General features: G+C 31.7%; 3 protein-coding genes across 8 annotated transcripts in view; 1 reads left to right on the top strand and 2 right to left on the bottom strand.

Moving 5' to 3' along the window:
- Positions 1–250: 250 nt before the first annotated feature.
- Positions 251–10,183, bottom strand: LOC126850800 (ubinuclein-1). 2 transcript variants are annotated; one of them, XM_050594139.1, is made up of 12 exons: positions 9,861–10,183; positions 7,003–7,122; positions 6,825–6,926; positions 6,478–6,738; positions 6,229–6,400; positions 5,701–6,130; positions 5,453–5,614; positions 5,026–5,106; positions 4,714–4,749; positions 4,089–4,205; positions 3,835–4,014; positions 251–3,087 (listed from the first exon to the last, which is right to left on the bottom strand). In XM_050594139.1, exons 1-12 carry the CDS (start codon positions 10,053–10,055, stop codon positions 1,863–1,865), a joined length of 3,081 nt encoding a protein of 1,026 aa, XP_050450096.1. In that variant the 5' UTR covers positions 10,056–10,183; the 3' UTR covers positions 251–1,862. The 2 variants fall into 2 exon arrangements, with proteins under 2 accessions (XP_050450096.1, XP_050450097.1); XM_050594140.1 differs by lacking the exon at positions 4,714–4,749.
- Positions 10,184–10,413: 230 nt separating this feature from the next.
- LOC126850803 (germ cell nuclear acidic protein-like) lies at positions 10,414–15,086 on the bottom strand. Of its 5 annotated transcripts, XM_050594148.1 has the most exons (10): positions 14,947–15,086; positions 12,950–14,479; positions 12,819–12,880; positions 12,561–12,747; positions 12,321–12,484; positions 11,903–12,246; positions 11,710–11,822; positions 11,470–11,577; positions 11,172–11,395; positions 10,414–10,484 (listed from the first exon to the last, which is right to left on the bottom strand). In XM_050594148.1, the coding sequence occupies exons 2-10, from the start codon at positions 14,449–14,451 to the stop codon at positions 10,468–10,470; spliced, it is 2,721 nt and encodes a 906-aa protein (XP_050450105.1). In that variant the 5' UTR covers positions 14,452–14,479; positions 14,947–15,086; the 3' UTR covers positions 10,414–10,467. The 5 variants fall into 5 exon arrangements, with proteins under 5 accessions (XP_050450105.1, XP_050450100.1, XP_050450103.1 ...); XM_050594143.1 differs by lacking the exon at positions 10,414–10,484 and having other exon boundaries at positions 10,509–11,395; XM_050594146.1 differs by lacking the exon at positions 10,414–10,484 and having other exon boundaries at positions 10,509–11,395; positions 11,903–12,243.
- Positions 15,087–15,276: 190 nt separating this feature from the next.
- The window catches only part of LOC126850850 (calmodulin-A-like), a 58,533-nt gene continuing 58,349 nt past the window's right edge, over positions 15,277–15,460 (top strand). The window contains exon 1 of the mRNA XM_050594247.1: positions 15,277–15,367. The gene's annotated coding sequence lies outside the window, so the exon portion shown is untranslated. The remainder of the gene's footprint in view (positions 15,368–15,460) is intronic.

Below are 15,460 nucleotides of genomic sequence, written 5' to 3'. Positions count from 1 at the left end.
TAGTTTATACAGAAAATATAATTAATAGTAATGCAAGTACAATTTATAAAATTCCAGAAATTTCGCTTATAACATATACACTATTTATGACAGCATTGGATCTTTTCGCATACTGTATTTACCAGTGAATAGAATAAATTATAAACAGGAAGAAAAATTGTAATAGAAAGAGACATTCATGATGTATATCACAATATATATCACAATAATCTATGCGATATTGAAGAAAAGGGTAGAAAAATCATATAACTTTTGTAAAAAATATTCAAAACTTATATTTTAAAAGTCGTCTTAGTGAAAATTCTCAATACGGAATTGTACAAGACGTTTAACCGTATTCTAAGTATCATAAGGGTAAAATGGGAGGAGGGTAAGGTATCGTATATGGTATATAATACAGTATTAGTGTCATCTTTATGTGTTCCAAAAATAATCTAGTTGTCTCTCTCACTCTCTCTTTTTTTCTTCAAACATTACTCTCTGGCATTCTCTATTTTTTTGCATTCTTTCTCCTCTCTCCTCTTCTACACTATCTATTATGTCTACTATTCAGTCAAGCCGTATACAAGCCACACAAATTTGCAATTTGAGGAAGCAATAAATGCTCACACATACATTCTTGAACTAATCTAATAATAATCGCACTCCATCCTCCAACACTCTATAGCATTGAAGATACATATATTTTATTGTGATGTTAAAAGAAAAAAAGAAATTCATTATAATGTAGTGGAAGTATCTTATTGTACCTTGACTTTCTTGCAATAACAGATCTGATACTATGGCTTCACATTTTGATTAGTTCCATACAATCGCTTATCCGTTTCTTATCCATAAAAATTTGGAAGGCAATAATATAATTTCATTAAATTTTTAAAACATATATTCCAAACTGAATTTTGTTCTCCCTCTTTGTTGACGCATAACATATTTTATGATGATAATAACAGTTGAAACACAAAAAGGAACAATATATACCTTTTTCTCGCTCTGTGACATGGGGTGGTCAGAAATATAAGATATAAAATAAACGGTTATTGTATTACATTAATAATCCGCCCCTCCCACATTGTGGCAGTATTTATTAAAAAAAGGAAGCACTTAATGCCTATGTTTATAATTAAAACAAAGTGTCATATGCATAGCTGAGAATATTATATAGACATCAGTTACTGAATAATCGATAAAAAATCACAATAAAAAAATCAGGCAATTCGTCGTATGAATGAAAATAAAATTCATGTAGACCACCCAATTCACGGAGACGATTGGACGCGCTGCTCACTTATATACAGATATTTATTAATATGTATGTACACTGAACGAATTAGAAACGAACAGCAAGTGTGAAAATTTTCGTTACAAATGTTTTAGAAATACATATGCCAAAATGAATGCAAATAAAATGTTTCGGTAGCATTTAATTCATGTCTGATTATAAAGCATATGAAAGAAAATGTTAAATATATACGATTTCACGTTTGCTGTTGACTCGTCGTTCGCTCAGTCTATACGCACTTCTTTCGAGTACTCTAGAGTTTTATAATTTATAGTTGCTCTGTACATATACAACCGACACTACCACTAGCGAATTATATACATAATTTGGCGGTTTTTATTTGAAAATATTTTAAAATTCTTACGCCGCACGCAATATGATTGCTACATTCGACTTGCATGCCTTTTTTCACCAATAGTGGCGTATAAATGGAAGAAGTTCCGGTCAGCTTTCGCTCAATTGTTTATATGAAAAGAAACATAAATATATAAATATCGAGAGTCCCGCCTATTATCTCTCATGAAAATAATAACTGATCGTCGCGAGTGATTATAATTCACGCTTCAAACGATTGATATCATTTTTACCATTGCGCTTCTTCCTTAGATCTTACCTTATCCTCTTTCTTGAGGTATAATCGTTGATATTCCTCCTGATAAGTAATGTACGATGGGTTCGATTTACCAGGCTTTTGAGTGGTATTACTGACTGGCGAATTACTAGGGGAGTATTTCATTTCTTGTAACTCTTGCAACTCCTTTAACGATCTCATTACCATCTGAACATCTTTTTCCTGCTCTGTTGGTTGTACCATATTTGCTAAAACATCATCTGTAATAAAACCCTCTTTCCGTTTATCCGTTAATCCCCGCGGCAAGGAATCATCATTTATGATTTGGCTGAGAAAATTAGTTGCAGCGATCGTTTCCTCATTTTGCCTTTGTTCCTGTTCCTCCTTTGAAAGGGTTGTTTGCTGTGGCATAGGCACTACATCTTGGGTAATAGGCCCTATCTCAATCACCTTCTGATCCTTCTTCCTTTTTTTTGGGTCGTGTGACAATTTGTGCTTAACCTCTACACATCGCTCCCTTCTCTTGTCCTTCTTGTCAGTCTTATTAACCATCGTTTCAACATCTTTATCATCTAATCTCTTTTCGCATTTAACGTCAGCATTCTCCTGCAGGAACCTGTGCTTCAATACCTGTGCTGACGAATAGGAATCTTGTCTATACATGGAATGATGTCCAGTTTGAGAAATTTCGTTTGGTTTAGAATGACTCACAGGTTCTGGACACGCTGTAATGGAAACTACATCCTTCTTCGTTTCAGTTGTCTTTGCTGACGACTTGTGATAATCATTAACAGGTGTGATAGACAGAGAGCTGCTGGTTAGATCCATGAGATTAAATTTCTCAATATGACTTTTAGCTGGTTTTTGAGCCATGAGTTGTGCTGTAGGTACGACAGAAATTTTTCCAACTGTAGAATTGTTCATGGTGACAATAGCGCTTTCCTGATGCTGACTCGCATTATTTTCCACATGCTTATCTTTATGTTTACTACTATATTGTTTCTTATCGGCACTGATGTCGTTAGACTTCGCTGTCGCTTGGCTTGCAAAGTTCGTTGAATTTTCACCACTAATTTGAATTTTGGATACATTTGCCTTTTCGCTTTCTTGAGACGAAACATTATTCGCGTTTGCCGTATCATTCTTTACAATTGAATTGCAAATTTGAACATTCCCAGAAGTGGCAACATTGTTTGCATTGGCCATTTCTTTCGATTTTTTCAATTTCTTCTTAATGCTAAAATCATATTAATTCATTGATATAAAGCAATATATGAATATCGACATCAAAGGATTGCATAAATATTAGGAAGAAGCCAAGCTATGTGTGTGTAATAACAAAGAAAAGCATAAAATATTTTATGTGTACATATTTAATGATAAATAAATAAATAAATAATAAAATAAAAATTGTGTTTATGCTGAATACAAATAAATACAAATAATTTGAGCGATCTTTGCTAATGTACAAGAAATTAAGGAAGCAATCAAAAAAACAATTTGATATTGACATTAAATATTTGCATACGAGTCAATCTCATAGTCTACATAAATGCATTAAATTGAATGATTCTTGCAGAATGCGATTTTTTTTCTAGGAATCCGTTAATGAGTGAAGAAGTAGAAATTCAGTATTAATCCACTATAATCACCTAAAACATACAATGATCAAATGATGAAGCGAACAATTAACTATTTGACATCATGTGAGGATAACGAGCGAAATCTCTTGATTTTCGTTTCGGATCGCGAAATTTGTAAAGAAAATTAGTAAAATAAATCTTCAAGGATCTTACTCTTTTCAGGTATGCATACATATTCTTTTCACCTTTGTGAAAATCAAAAAAACTACAATAGGATAGTTTCATGCGCAAAGCAAAACAGAAATAGCAAAAGTCTTCTTATCACACATTTATACAAAGAGAGAAATTGAAATACATGAGATTAGATATAATATATAGTAACACTGTAATGTAGTACTTACACAGGCTCAACAGGACTAGCATATTTTAATAAAGTCTGCAATCGTACACAACCAGTTGGCCACAATGGCAAAACATTAGTATCCATAAAGGTGGCAACAAACGATTCCATACTTTCCTTTCTTGGTCTTAGAATTTTGAAATAATGTCTCCTAGCGTTAGCAATTTCAAGGACTAGTTTTCTGAAATGAACATTTATATTTGTACATGTAAATACAAGTAACAAAATACACATGTAATATTTTTTGTAATGTACTTCGCTTCATCAGTCCATGGAAATCGTTTTCGTGGTATTTTCGGTTTTTCTGTATTTTTAGAAGAACCATCTTCTTCATCGCTACTCTCTGCATCTGCAGGAGATCCTTCAAAGCCCCTGAAATTGATTAATCGATTACATTCGAGCAAAGATAATATTACAAAATTTCATGATATTGCAATGACAAAGAATGATCAGCATTTGTTGTGACAGAATTCCTCGATCTTAATCTTCTTTTTGATAATAACATAATTGATCAAATCATCTAATCGTCGAATTGTGTCTCATGTCAAATGCATAGTTTCTTTTCAGTTAATACAAAAAATGATGCTAGTGATGAGAACTAAACACTGATACTGATGATAAAAAGCCCCGCATCTTCCTCTGCTTTCTCAATAATGTGATGAGAAGAATAATAATGGTTAAGTAATAAAATGTCTTTTCCTTCTATATATGAGAACATAATTGATTGTATGGATGTTTGATCAATAATTGAGAGAGCAAAAGCATATAAGCATGAATAGATTAAGGGAAAAAAATAAAAGGCAGCAAAAAAAAGGAGGAAGAAAAAGAGAAAGAGCAGTTGGAGAGCATAAAGGGGTTCCTCTTACGAGGGGCGCCTTACCAACAGTACCGATATATCTCCCAGTATAATTGAGGACTGAGAAATAAAAAATTACAATAAGTTTATATTTAAGAAATTATAAACTGTAGATTTATATGTACTAATGCTGGAAAACTGGATTTTTTTCTCTATTCAATTACATGTTCAAGATTACATTTAATATTAATAATTCAAACTAATAGTTTTCATTATTAACAAAACAAACTATCATTAAAGTAAAAAATAGTATACACAATTGTTGCAAAAATTAGGAATAAAAGCTATAATATATCGAATCATTAAATATGCATGAGATATAATAAAACTACTCACTTTTCATCAGCAACTTTCTGACACTCCTTCATGTATTTATCCATAACTGATGGCATGACATTATCAATCAGTGCTTTTAATCTGCAAAGTTAACAAATTTTGCCAAAATCGGAATTTTTTAAAATATAATAACATAAATAATTTAAGTATATATTAAAACTTTCATATATGTTATATCACAATCTTCTTGTGAATCCATCTATAAAAAACTAAGTCTTTCTATAAAAAAGTTTATAAAATATATATAATAATCACCCGTATTGTATATGTATATATGTATGTATGTATGTTTGATGTATGTATGTATGTATGTACGTATGTATATATATATATATACATACATACATACATACATACATACATACATACATACATACATACATACATACATACATACATACACACACATATACAGTTGCAATCTTACTTTTGCATTGGTTCATTCACTCTGTGCTCAGCGTCTTTTAAATAAAGCTTCTTAGCCCTACTGAGAAGAGTAATCTTGCTGCAGGGCAAAAAACGCACTAGATGACCATAAGTTTGTAATCTTATGCTAGGCAAATTCAACACTCGTAGTTTCTTCTCTAGACTATAATAAAAGTAACAAGTTTTAAAATATTTTTCATGATTCGTAATTTTTTAAATATATAGCATAAATATAGCATAAAAACTTACGTAAAAAGTACTTCATTAATCGCGCTATTGAAAAACTTGCTCTTGCTGTCTTTGCTGTTCTCCGCTTGAGCTTTTAATTTATTCACTATGTCTTTTATATCCTCGGGAAGATTTTCAGGCAAAGACGCTTCTTTATTTTCCATCTCTTCTCCATCAGATTCGACATAAAGACAAACACGAGATTTTCCCGAATCTGTTGTATCACGACTCGAATCATCTTCGACTCCTCGAGCTGCGTTGACGACGCTTTCTATCGCATCATCAATATTACTATCTTTACCGCATAATCTTTTTAAATCTATCTTCTTCGCATCGTATCCATTACTATTGGACGATTTCTTCTCAAATTTCTTTAGATCAAACTTTTTCTCATTTATCTTACTTTTTTCTAGTTTATCGGACTTTTTCTTCTCCTCTTGATCTTCCGAAGCTAAAATCATAAAATTATTCCGCACATAATATATACAAATCGGATATTTTTCATAACTAGAATTAGAACAAAATATGAGAAATATAATGAGAAATTACCTGTGCCACCCTCAGCATCCGTAGTTTCATTCTTCTCTTTCCGTCTCAAAAGATCTAAATCTTGTTGCGAATTTTGTTGTGCACCTTGAGTTTGATGGTTTGGTGGTTTTTTCCGTTTTTTGTTATTTTCATGATTATTTTTCTTTTCACCGCTTTCTTCAATTTTCCGTCTCTATATATAAAAAAAAACATGTTATTCAAAGTCAAATTCAAGTAGAAAACTAACGATATTATATATTTCTCAATTACTTTTCGCGGGTTATCACTGGTAATATCCTCTGTCTCGTCGTCATCAGATGAACTAATGGTTCGCTTGTCTATTCTTTTAGGGCTATCTACATCTTCCGTGTCTTCCTCGCTGCTTTCACTGCTTTCCTCATCGTCACTATTGTTATTATTATTATTATGAACTAACGTATGTCTATCGGCTGCTCTAAATTCAAGGGCCCCACAATTAATATAGAAACCCCCGTGCGCTGTAGTCACTTCTTCGGGTACGATTTCATCATACTGTCGAAAAAATATTAACAGAATTATATATATAAGAAATTATATCTTTTTGAAATTATATATAAAAAAATAGAAACTTTACATACAGCGTCAGTATTGTCGATAAAGGAATCGTTTTCGTCATATCCTGCGCCCAAATCCACGTATTCATCGTATTTGTGTTTTTTTTTCCCCGTAGTAGATGTTCCCTAAAAATCAATGAAACATACATATTAAAATCGAATTTGTAGATTCGATCAAAATCAATTTTACATATCAACGTACATATTTCGCTTCAAATCGCTTTGCCATGTCTCTAAGCTTATCCTCGTCATCATCATCGAATGGGTCCAATCCGTTGGTCGCATTTTCATCCCCATCCTTTTGCTCTTTTCTTCGTTTTTTCTGCAGAATAAATATATTCATTCGCAGCTGCTATCGAGTATGTACAGTATTATCATATGCTCGCAAAAACCAGACTCATTATCACTCATCATCATTTAGATTAATCAAAGAGAATACACTGCATCTAATTTAACTACATTTATGTGCAAGCTCTCATTCCATAGGTATGGAAATTCTAACATCTAATTCATATATATATATATATATATATATATATATATATATATATATATATATTTATATAACAATAAAATATTTCAATGCAAAAATATTAAAAGAATAAAAACGCATAAAAATCTCTCGAATATAACAAAGAAGGTAAAATATTTCTAAAAAAGAAGACATGAATTGGTCTCTGAAAGAGTGCTCGATGTGTTCACCGATATCAGGAGCACATATAGCAACTAAAGCATCGTTCTTGCACTTTCACGCTTTGTATGTACATGTCACGGTCGCGAACCACCTCTTGTGGCCTCCTGATTGCCTGATACTGGGACGCTGAATCGAGTGATTGATCTTGCCAGCGATGAAATTGTTAATATTTGAAAAACGATTATCTTTAACACGTACATCTCATTCGAATCAATTTTATTAACTGCGTCCGAATTAATTGTTCAATCAATCAATCAATGAGATGTATTGCTAATTGTATAATATATCATTTTACCTTTTTCTCGCAATATACTGCTTCACAATCATTGTCGGAATTCTTAACAAAAACATGCAATCTGACCTAGTAACGAGGTTTTCACGCGCGTTTAATAGATCGACAAAATTTAAAGCAGAATATTAAATTAAAGAAGAGCGCATATTGTAGCGCACCATATGGTCGGAAAATAATAAACAGAGAGAGAGATAGAGAGAGAGAGAGAGAGAAAGAGGAAGAGAGAAAGAGAAGGAGAGAAACAATTTGATAAAGCAAACCACTTTCATTAAATTTGTATCTGTAAATATGGAATTTTGCCAAGATAAAGACAAGATAAAATCGATTAAATTTTCAATTGCAAATAATTATTCTACATTTAATTGCCTGATATAACATCGAGAGTAATTTTAAACGTGGGAATTATCAAGCAATTTTACATTGTAAATTTTCAAAGTACCCGCCTCGTTTTTCCGAAATTAGATTCGTTGGTGATTTGTACCACGCTTTCCAAACACGTGCGCGATCAAAACAGAACAGAAAGAGACGCCGAAGCAACATTCAATTTTACATTTAATTACATCCTTGTAAATTTTTTTTTATTTTTTACGTATTAATCAATATATTTTAAATAAATTTTGTCAATCTCGTGCATTCTACAAAAAACACAAAAATAATTATAAATACATAATGCTCTTAATATGGACCGTATACATTTCTTTATTGTCCAAAAATGTTTATCCATCAATCATTTAAATATATCTATATATATTATGTGAATAAATGTGTATCCGAAATCCTAGACAATGCATCGACTGACAATTCACATTATCGATAATACTCTATGTACATAAATAATACCGTTAGCTCGATTCGAAACTAGAGAAAATGCTGCGAATAACGTAATATTACATCTTGTTATTACTTCGGATATATATTTATTATGTACTTTTTCGACAAGAACAAACTTCGGCATCAATTATTCGTTACTATCGACGTCAATTATTCGTTATTCCGTCGAAAAAAAAAAAGACAGATCAGATTAAATTTTATCTATTTTATGCATATATAAGGAAAGGAGGGGAGGGGAAGGGTGGATCGCGAAAGTGCGTGACATACGTTTCAAGCGGCGTATCTGAAACGTGTCGGCGGTCACGAGTCTCTTCCAGTGCATCGATCTACAATTCAGAAAAGAGAGCTCGCAACATGTTCTCTCTCGCGCGCGCGTGAAATAAGAGACTCCGCGCGACACACACACATTTACGACATATGTCGCGCGCTATTTCTCTATCCATCTCTCTCTCTCTCTCTCTCTTTCTCTCTCCGATCTCTGTTCCTTCTTCATACAACACTAACGAAAGGGAATACGTGGCTTGCGAAATAGACCGGCATAGACGCTACACAAACGAATAAGGCATTGCTGTCGCCGCTGTGTCTCCTTCTTTTTCACGAGAAGAACAGAGAGAGAGAGAGAGAGAGAGAGAGAGAAGAAAAACGAAGAGAGATGAAACGCCGGATGATGTCGTCGCGCAATGGCAACTCTCGTATAGACGTTTTACGAGCAAAAGGGCCGCATCAAGAAAAATGCCGCGTTTTCGCTAGAGAGAGAAAGGCGCATCCTCTTTAATTGCAGAACTTGACGAGGCGCAGCAGCCTCGTGACAGCCTCGTGCATATGTTGGTCCCGCATGTAACGATGACGTTGACAACGCGCGGATTCGGCTCGGCGGGGACCACGAATCGATCAAGGAGCCGTTTTCGCCATCGTGTCGACAACGTCTTTACGTTACGCGGATGGACGCGACGACGAAGCGACCAGCACATGTCGCGCGAAAACGAACCGCGTGACAATCGCGTCAGCGACGCGCCGAAGCGGTCGAACGTCACGAGCGATTTTCTCGTGCTTTTTCGTAGTCGCTATCTCTCCGTGATATTTCCCGTCAATACACAATATCCCGTAAATACACGCGCACGATCTTTTCTTCTCTCTCTCCTCTCTCCGTATGCTCTCGCCGCGTGTCACGAACTTGACACATACGGTCTTTTGTTTTCCCTTTTTGCCACGACGGGAACAAGTTAATCGCACGGAATCTTACCTCGGCCGTTTTAAGGAGCTGTGCATAGTTGAACTCGGGGCATGTCTTCTCGTTCGACTCAGGCAGGGTGAGCGTGAAGCGGAAGGAGGGCGCGAGCTGCTTGCCCATATTCCCCTTTTTCTCCTTCTTCGTCGCGTGGCCCAGGGACTCCGGGAACTCCAGGGTCTGCAGGGGTACCCGTTTCGCCTCTGACATTCCTACATTTGCACCGAGCCTAACGCGGATCACAGAAACACTGCGGACGCTGCGACCGCGGCAACATGGTACCCTCTCTCACTCTCTCCCGACCTAAACACCGCGCGAACACCGCCACTCACAAGTCGCCATCTTCGGCTCGACTGTTTTTAGAGTGCGCTACTGACGTACCGCGAGGACGACGCGCCTGCGCTGCTCTTTGCCTTAAAACGCGTCCGCAACAACGTAATAGATATCATAAATACCTTTGGTTTCATAAATGCGCCTTAAGATATAAAGTTACATCAAATTTAACGTATTCAGATGTGCACATCTAGATGTTTGTGCATCGTGATTGTTGACTTCAGAGATGATTAAAAACGTCATCAAACTTCATGGAGCCAAAACGTGACAAATAATGGTATACTGTGTCTCATAGAGGATGGAAATCTAATGAATAAAGAATAAAGTTATTTATTTAACAATTTATCAGTTTTAAAAGATATCACAAATTATGAAATTATTTATACAGATTTGATATAAATTAACATTTCATGAGAAAATACACTTTATTATATCCTGCAAGTCTTATGACATTTAATATTATACAAATATATAAAAATACTTGTATGCGTTCCTTAAATACAAACTATATCATATCTATATATATAATATTTCATTCTCTTTGCACTTTATTATAAACACTTCTACAAGTTTTAGTTATTATGACATTTAATATTATCATACACATATAAAAATACTTGTATGCGTCCTTACAATCTATATTATATATATAAAATATTTCATATTCTCTCAAGTTCCTGCAAGATATTAAGTAACATATCAGTTTTAAAATATGTATATATATACATTGTAATTGCATACATTTATAATCTCTGTAACTACATATCATGCAGAATTACAAAGATCTAAATATATACAACTTGTCAACTTAGTAAAATCTGTTAAAATATATTAAAAATTCGATTATATGCTATAAAACTGACAATTATATTCAGTTTCTGAAATTATTCATAAAATATTTGATTATATAAATTCGATATTCAATTGTGGATCATTTTTAATTGCTAGATATATTATCATTTTTTGCTATTTTAATTGCTGAAAATTGCTGACCTAAAATTTTCATCACATCAGCATGTTTTATATTATTTTTCTCTTTTTTCACTGAATTATAATTTTGCTTCACATAAAGTGCAAAACCAGAGGGTTCTCTCTTTGGGGTTTGCACTTGCTTAATGCCAGACTTAGTTGTTTTATTAATTAACAATTCAAACTTTCCCAAACAATGGCCACACCTTTTTTTTTCAACATCCAAGGATTTCGAATGTCTTCCAATACTACAATAAATAACATAAATCAATAATAAATAAATTAGAAAGACAATAATTTTTTATTACTCAAAATTTGTTACCTATATCCACAACCTGTACATCGATATGTATATTTAGTTTTAATTTCATAATTATGACATCTACTAATTGGTGGCAATTCAGGAAATATCTTCATTGCTTTGTGAGCCCTGTAATAAAAATAAATTATATGTTTTGCATAATGAAGATTATATTAATGTTATTTTATTATAAAATTTAAGATATTACTTAATTAAATATTTGAGTTATTTGTCAATTAAAAGCATTGTAAGATATTGTACCATTTTGTCCAAAAAGGCCCATGGCCGTCACTGACATTATTTATTAGCCAAGTTGCAGCATGACACATCTCATGAATCAGAGTATCTCTTAATCTGTCTGGTGTATCCAAAATCTATAAAACATATTTTAATCCTCAATTATGCTTGATTAATTATATCCATGTACATATAAAAAGTAGAATAAAGAATATACCTTTGTTCCTAATACAATTCTTGAAGATCTAATGACACCACTAAGAGTTTTTACAATTTTTTTGTTATAACAGTATCCAGCAGATCCCCTCAAACGAATGCTCCATTCAATTGGTATATCTTGAGGCAACTGGTTGTCGAATACTTTCTCATTGTACAATTTATACAATTCTTTACATAATTCTTCCTTATTATTTTTATAATCCAATCTATATTTTTTTGCATCCGGATGAGTCTTACTTATCGGAATTGTACTTGACAAAGATGTCAAAAAGCTTTTGTATTCTACAGATTTATCTGTTGCAATTGATCTAAATTTGGATTGTAATGTAGTCCTAATAACTTCTAAAAGTGTATATCAGATTATTTTAACATTAAATGCATATTTTATTGAAATAAAGAAATTTTTTTTTTCTTACCTTTTTTAGATATACTTTTTGGTGGTATGTAATCTCCAGGATCAAATTCACTTGTATTAGAACTTTCATCATCGCTAAATGATAATCTTCTGTTTAAATTTTTCTTGGAACTGCTAGATTTATCATTTTCATCTTCAGTATCAGTATCACATATTACTTGAAGTCTACATAAAAAAAATAATATGTAATTAAATTCAATATTCTTTTTTAATATAAATGACAAATATAATATAAATATACCTTTTAATTGAATCTGGCATAGGTTTAGATACCGTACTATTTGTAGAAGTTCTAGGATTTGTTAATGCGGTGTGATATAAACTCTCATTATCACTGCTTGATAATGATTCATCATTAATAAAACTGTCTTGTTTTCTTTGTTTTTGTTGAATATTTCTTCTTCGATTTAACTTAACATTATTTTTAACTAAAACCAAATTTTTTGAGAAAATTAGAACAGCAAATCAAATTTTAATAAAACATGATGAATATTCTTACCCAAGGCAGATTTATCTGAATCCGAATCTGTTATATAATATTTATTCTTTGAAATAGGCCTCCTGCAACAAAGTATATTTATTAGACATGTTTTTTATTAAAATAAAACATTACATGCATATAAAAATTACCGTTCTGTTTGGATAATTCTATTTATTGTTTGATTAGATGTCTTTCGTGGTTCAGTTGTTGGTAATATTGCATTAGCTTTATCTCTCCATGAATTACCATAAAGTTTATCTAAAATATCTACGCAATTCATTATATCTGTCTGTTCAGGTGTATTTACTACTGAAGAAGAAATTTTTTTGTCAGTATCCACTTTCAACAAAGATTTTGGTTTAGTTGGTGTACAAAATTTAGAAATATCATTATTTGAGTTTTTAAAATATTGATCGATTGTAGTTTGACGCGTCAAGAATGAATTAATCACTTTGTCAGAATTAACAATTGTGGTTTGCTTCTTGTCAGTCTGTACTTTGTTGATTCTTCCTCTATTATTTGGAGTTTCATAGTTCAATTCTAATCTTTCTAGACTACTGTTTCCAGAATCTATGCTATTTCTAATACTCAAAGGTATATTACTGCAAGAACTATCGCTTAGAGCATCAGGCGAATTTATCAACCACTCTACAATTTGTCTTTTCTTCTTTTCAGATAAAGATTCATGAAGGTCCCTTTTCCTTAATATATCAAGAAATTTACTATATGTTTTGTATGGTTTCAACAAATCCATTTGTGAATTAACAATATTATCTTTAAGACTTGTATCAATAACATCAAGACTATTATTGTGCTTTATTTTTTTATTATAACTAGGTGATATAGCTGGATGTATTACATCTTCATCTGTGCTCTCATCAATTATTACATTGCTTTCTTTTTTCTCTCTAGGAGAATCATACACAACCTGTGTGGACTTTATATTTTTCAAAATTTTGTGAGTATCTTGTTTTGTGAGTTTGATTTTTCCTATTTTATTTAGTTGTGGAGTATAATAAGCTGGAAATTTATTTATTCTGTTAAGAACATTAGAACTATCATTATAGGTAGCATGATTTGGCATAATTACATCATTTGCTTTTTTAATATTATACTTTTGTTCCGTTTTGGAATTTGTCTTTTTCTTCTCTGGAAACATTAATATAGGACTTTCATAGGATTTTTTATCATTATATTTATTTATTTGATCCTTTCTGTCATGATTTATACTGCCATTACTAGCAGTTTCGTCAGAAGTATAAGACAATGCCTTATTAATTTGTGTTGTAGTTTTATTTATATATTTTCTATCTGGAGAATTATTGTTAGATCTGACAATCGATTCGCATGGCAAATTAGACTTTTCTTGTCCACTCTCTGAGGAAGAAGTCTCCAGAAAATATAATTTCTGGTACTTTTCATTCTTATTCTTATTAGAATTGAATTTCCATTTTGATTTGCCATCATACTCAGGTGATGAACTACAACTAGAATCACTAATTATGATAATATTATCCTTATCTTTTATCTTATTATTGATTGTAACAAGATCTTGTGTATCTTCAATAATAGAATCTCCAGAGAGCCGTAATATAAAGTTTTGTGAATCACTCACAAAGTCTTTCATTGTACTGTTGCAATTAGATGCCATTTTTAGTTATTTTCTCGTTCACAGATTTCTAAAAAAAAGATTTATAATTTTAAATAATTTTTAAACATATATATTTTAAACATATATATATATATATATATATATATATATATATATTTATATACTTTATACATTTATATTTATATATATTTATATTATATTTATATAAACATATATATATATATATATATATATATATATATATATATATATATATATATTTATATATGATAAAGCGCTTTTTATAAATATAAAACATGTCAATTAAATGATTTTAGAATTTTCGTTATTTTTCATGATTTTATTTTAGTACATTTTGTAGTTTCCACAGTGACTTTGATGATCTTAATAAAAAAAATAAATATTGAATAAAGAAAAAATTGTCACACGTGTATACGAAAAATTCCAATAACAAATGTCATGTATTGAAAAGCGAATTTGATAAGATTTATAACATGTTGTATATTCACATTTGCACAAATAATATTTACACACATTACAATTATTTCAATAACTTTTTCTGTCGATTTTTATTAAATAAAAGTTACAACACATTATTATTGAACGAAAATAGTCGACACATAAAATAAATGGCATCAATTTTCAAATCAACTACTATCCGTTGAACTTTGCTGCCAACTGTATAAAACGAATTAAATTAATCGTTGTTTCATCACGAGAAAAGATATTTTCCTGGCACCCGACATATCCAATAGCAGATCGTACTTTCTAGGGATCTTAACCTACATGTTCGGTCGTTAATGTAAATCCTCCATTACAATAGTAATTTTATTGCTTTCAAATTTTTAGCGGCATTTTTAGGTAGGAACATTAGTTATTCGTGCGTGCATCATGTCTGAGAGTTGAGTTGGAGAGGAAAGAGCAAGAGAGGCGAGATATAACGAACCGAAATAAGGTAGGTATATAATTTGCTATATTTTTTTTACGAGATAAACATAATAATAATATTTAACAATCGTTAATAATACTAATCTCTTTACTTTTATTA

This window comes from Cataglyphis hispanica, chromosome 7 (genome assembly GCF_021464435.1).
Source record: "Cataglyphis hispanica isolate Lineage 1 chromosome 7, ULB_Chis1_1.0, whole genome shotgun sequence".
In the NCBI taxonomy this organism is placed as follows: domain Eukaryota; kingdom Metazoa; phylum Arthropoda; class Insecta; order Hymenoptera; family Formicidae; genus Cataglyphis; species Cataglyphis hispanica.
Note: the sequence above shows the minus strand (reverse complement) of the source record. Positions and strands in the feature narration are given on the sequence as shown.

Coding starts and splice junctions, on each gene's coding strand:
- LOC126850800 (XM_050594139.1), bottom strand. CDS start 10,055: ATGTCAGAGGCGAAACGGGTACCCCTGCAGACCCTGGAGTTCCCGGAG. Junction 5,107..5,452: donor GTGAATGAACCAATGCAAAA/GTAAGATTGCAA, acceptor TTAACTTTGCAG/ATTAAAAGCACTGATTGATA. Junction 3,088..3,834: donor GCTAGTCCTGTTGAGCCTGT/GTAAGTACTACA, acceptor ATATGATTTTAG/CATTAAGAAGAAATTGAAAA.
- LOC126850803 (XM_050594143.1), bottom strand. CDS start 14,451: ATGGCATCTAATTGCAACAGTACAATGAAAGACTTTGTGAGTGATTCA. Junction 12,485..12,560: donor ATGCCAGATTCAATTAAAAG/GTATATTTATAT, acceptor TTTTTTATGTAG/ACTTCAAGTAATATGTGATA. Junction 11,823..11,902: donor GAATTGTATTAGGAACAAAG/GTATATTCTTTA, acceptor TATGTTTTATAG/ATTTTGGATACACCAGACAG.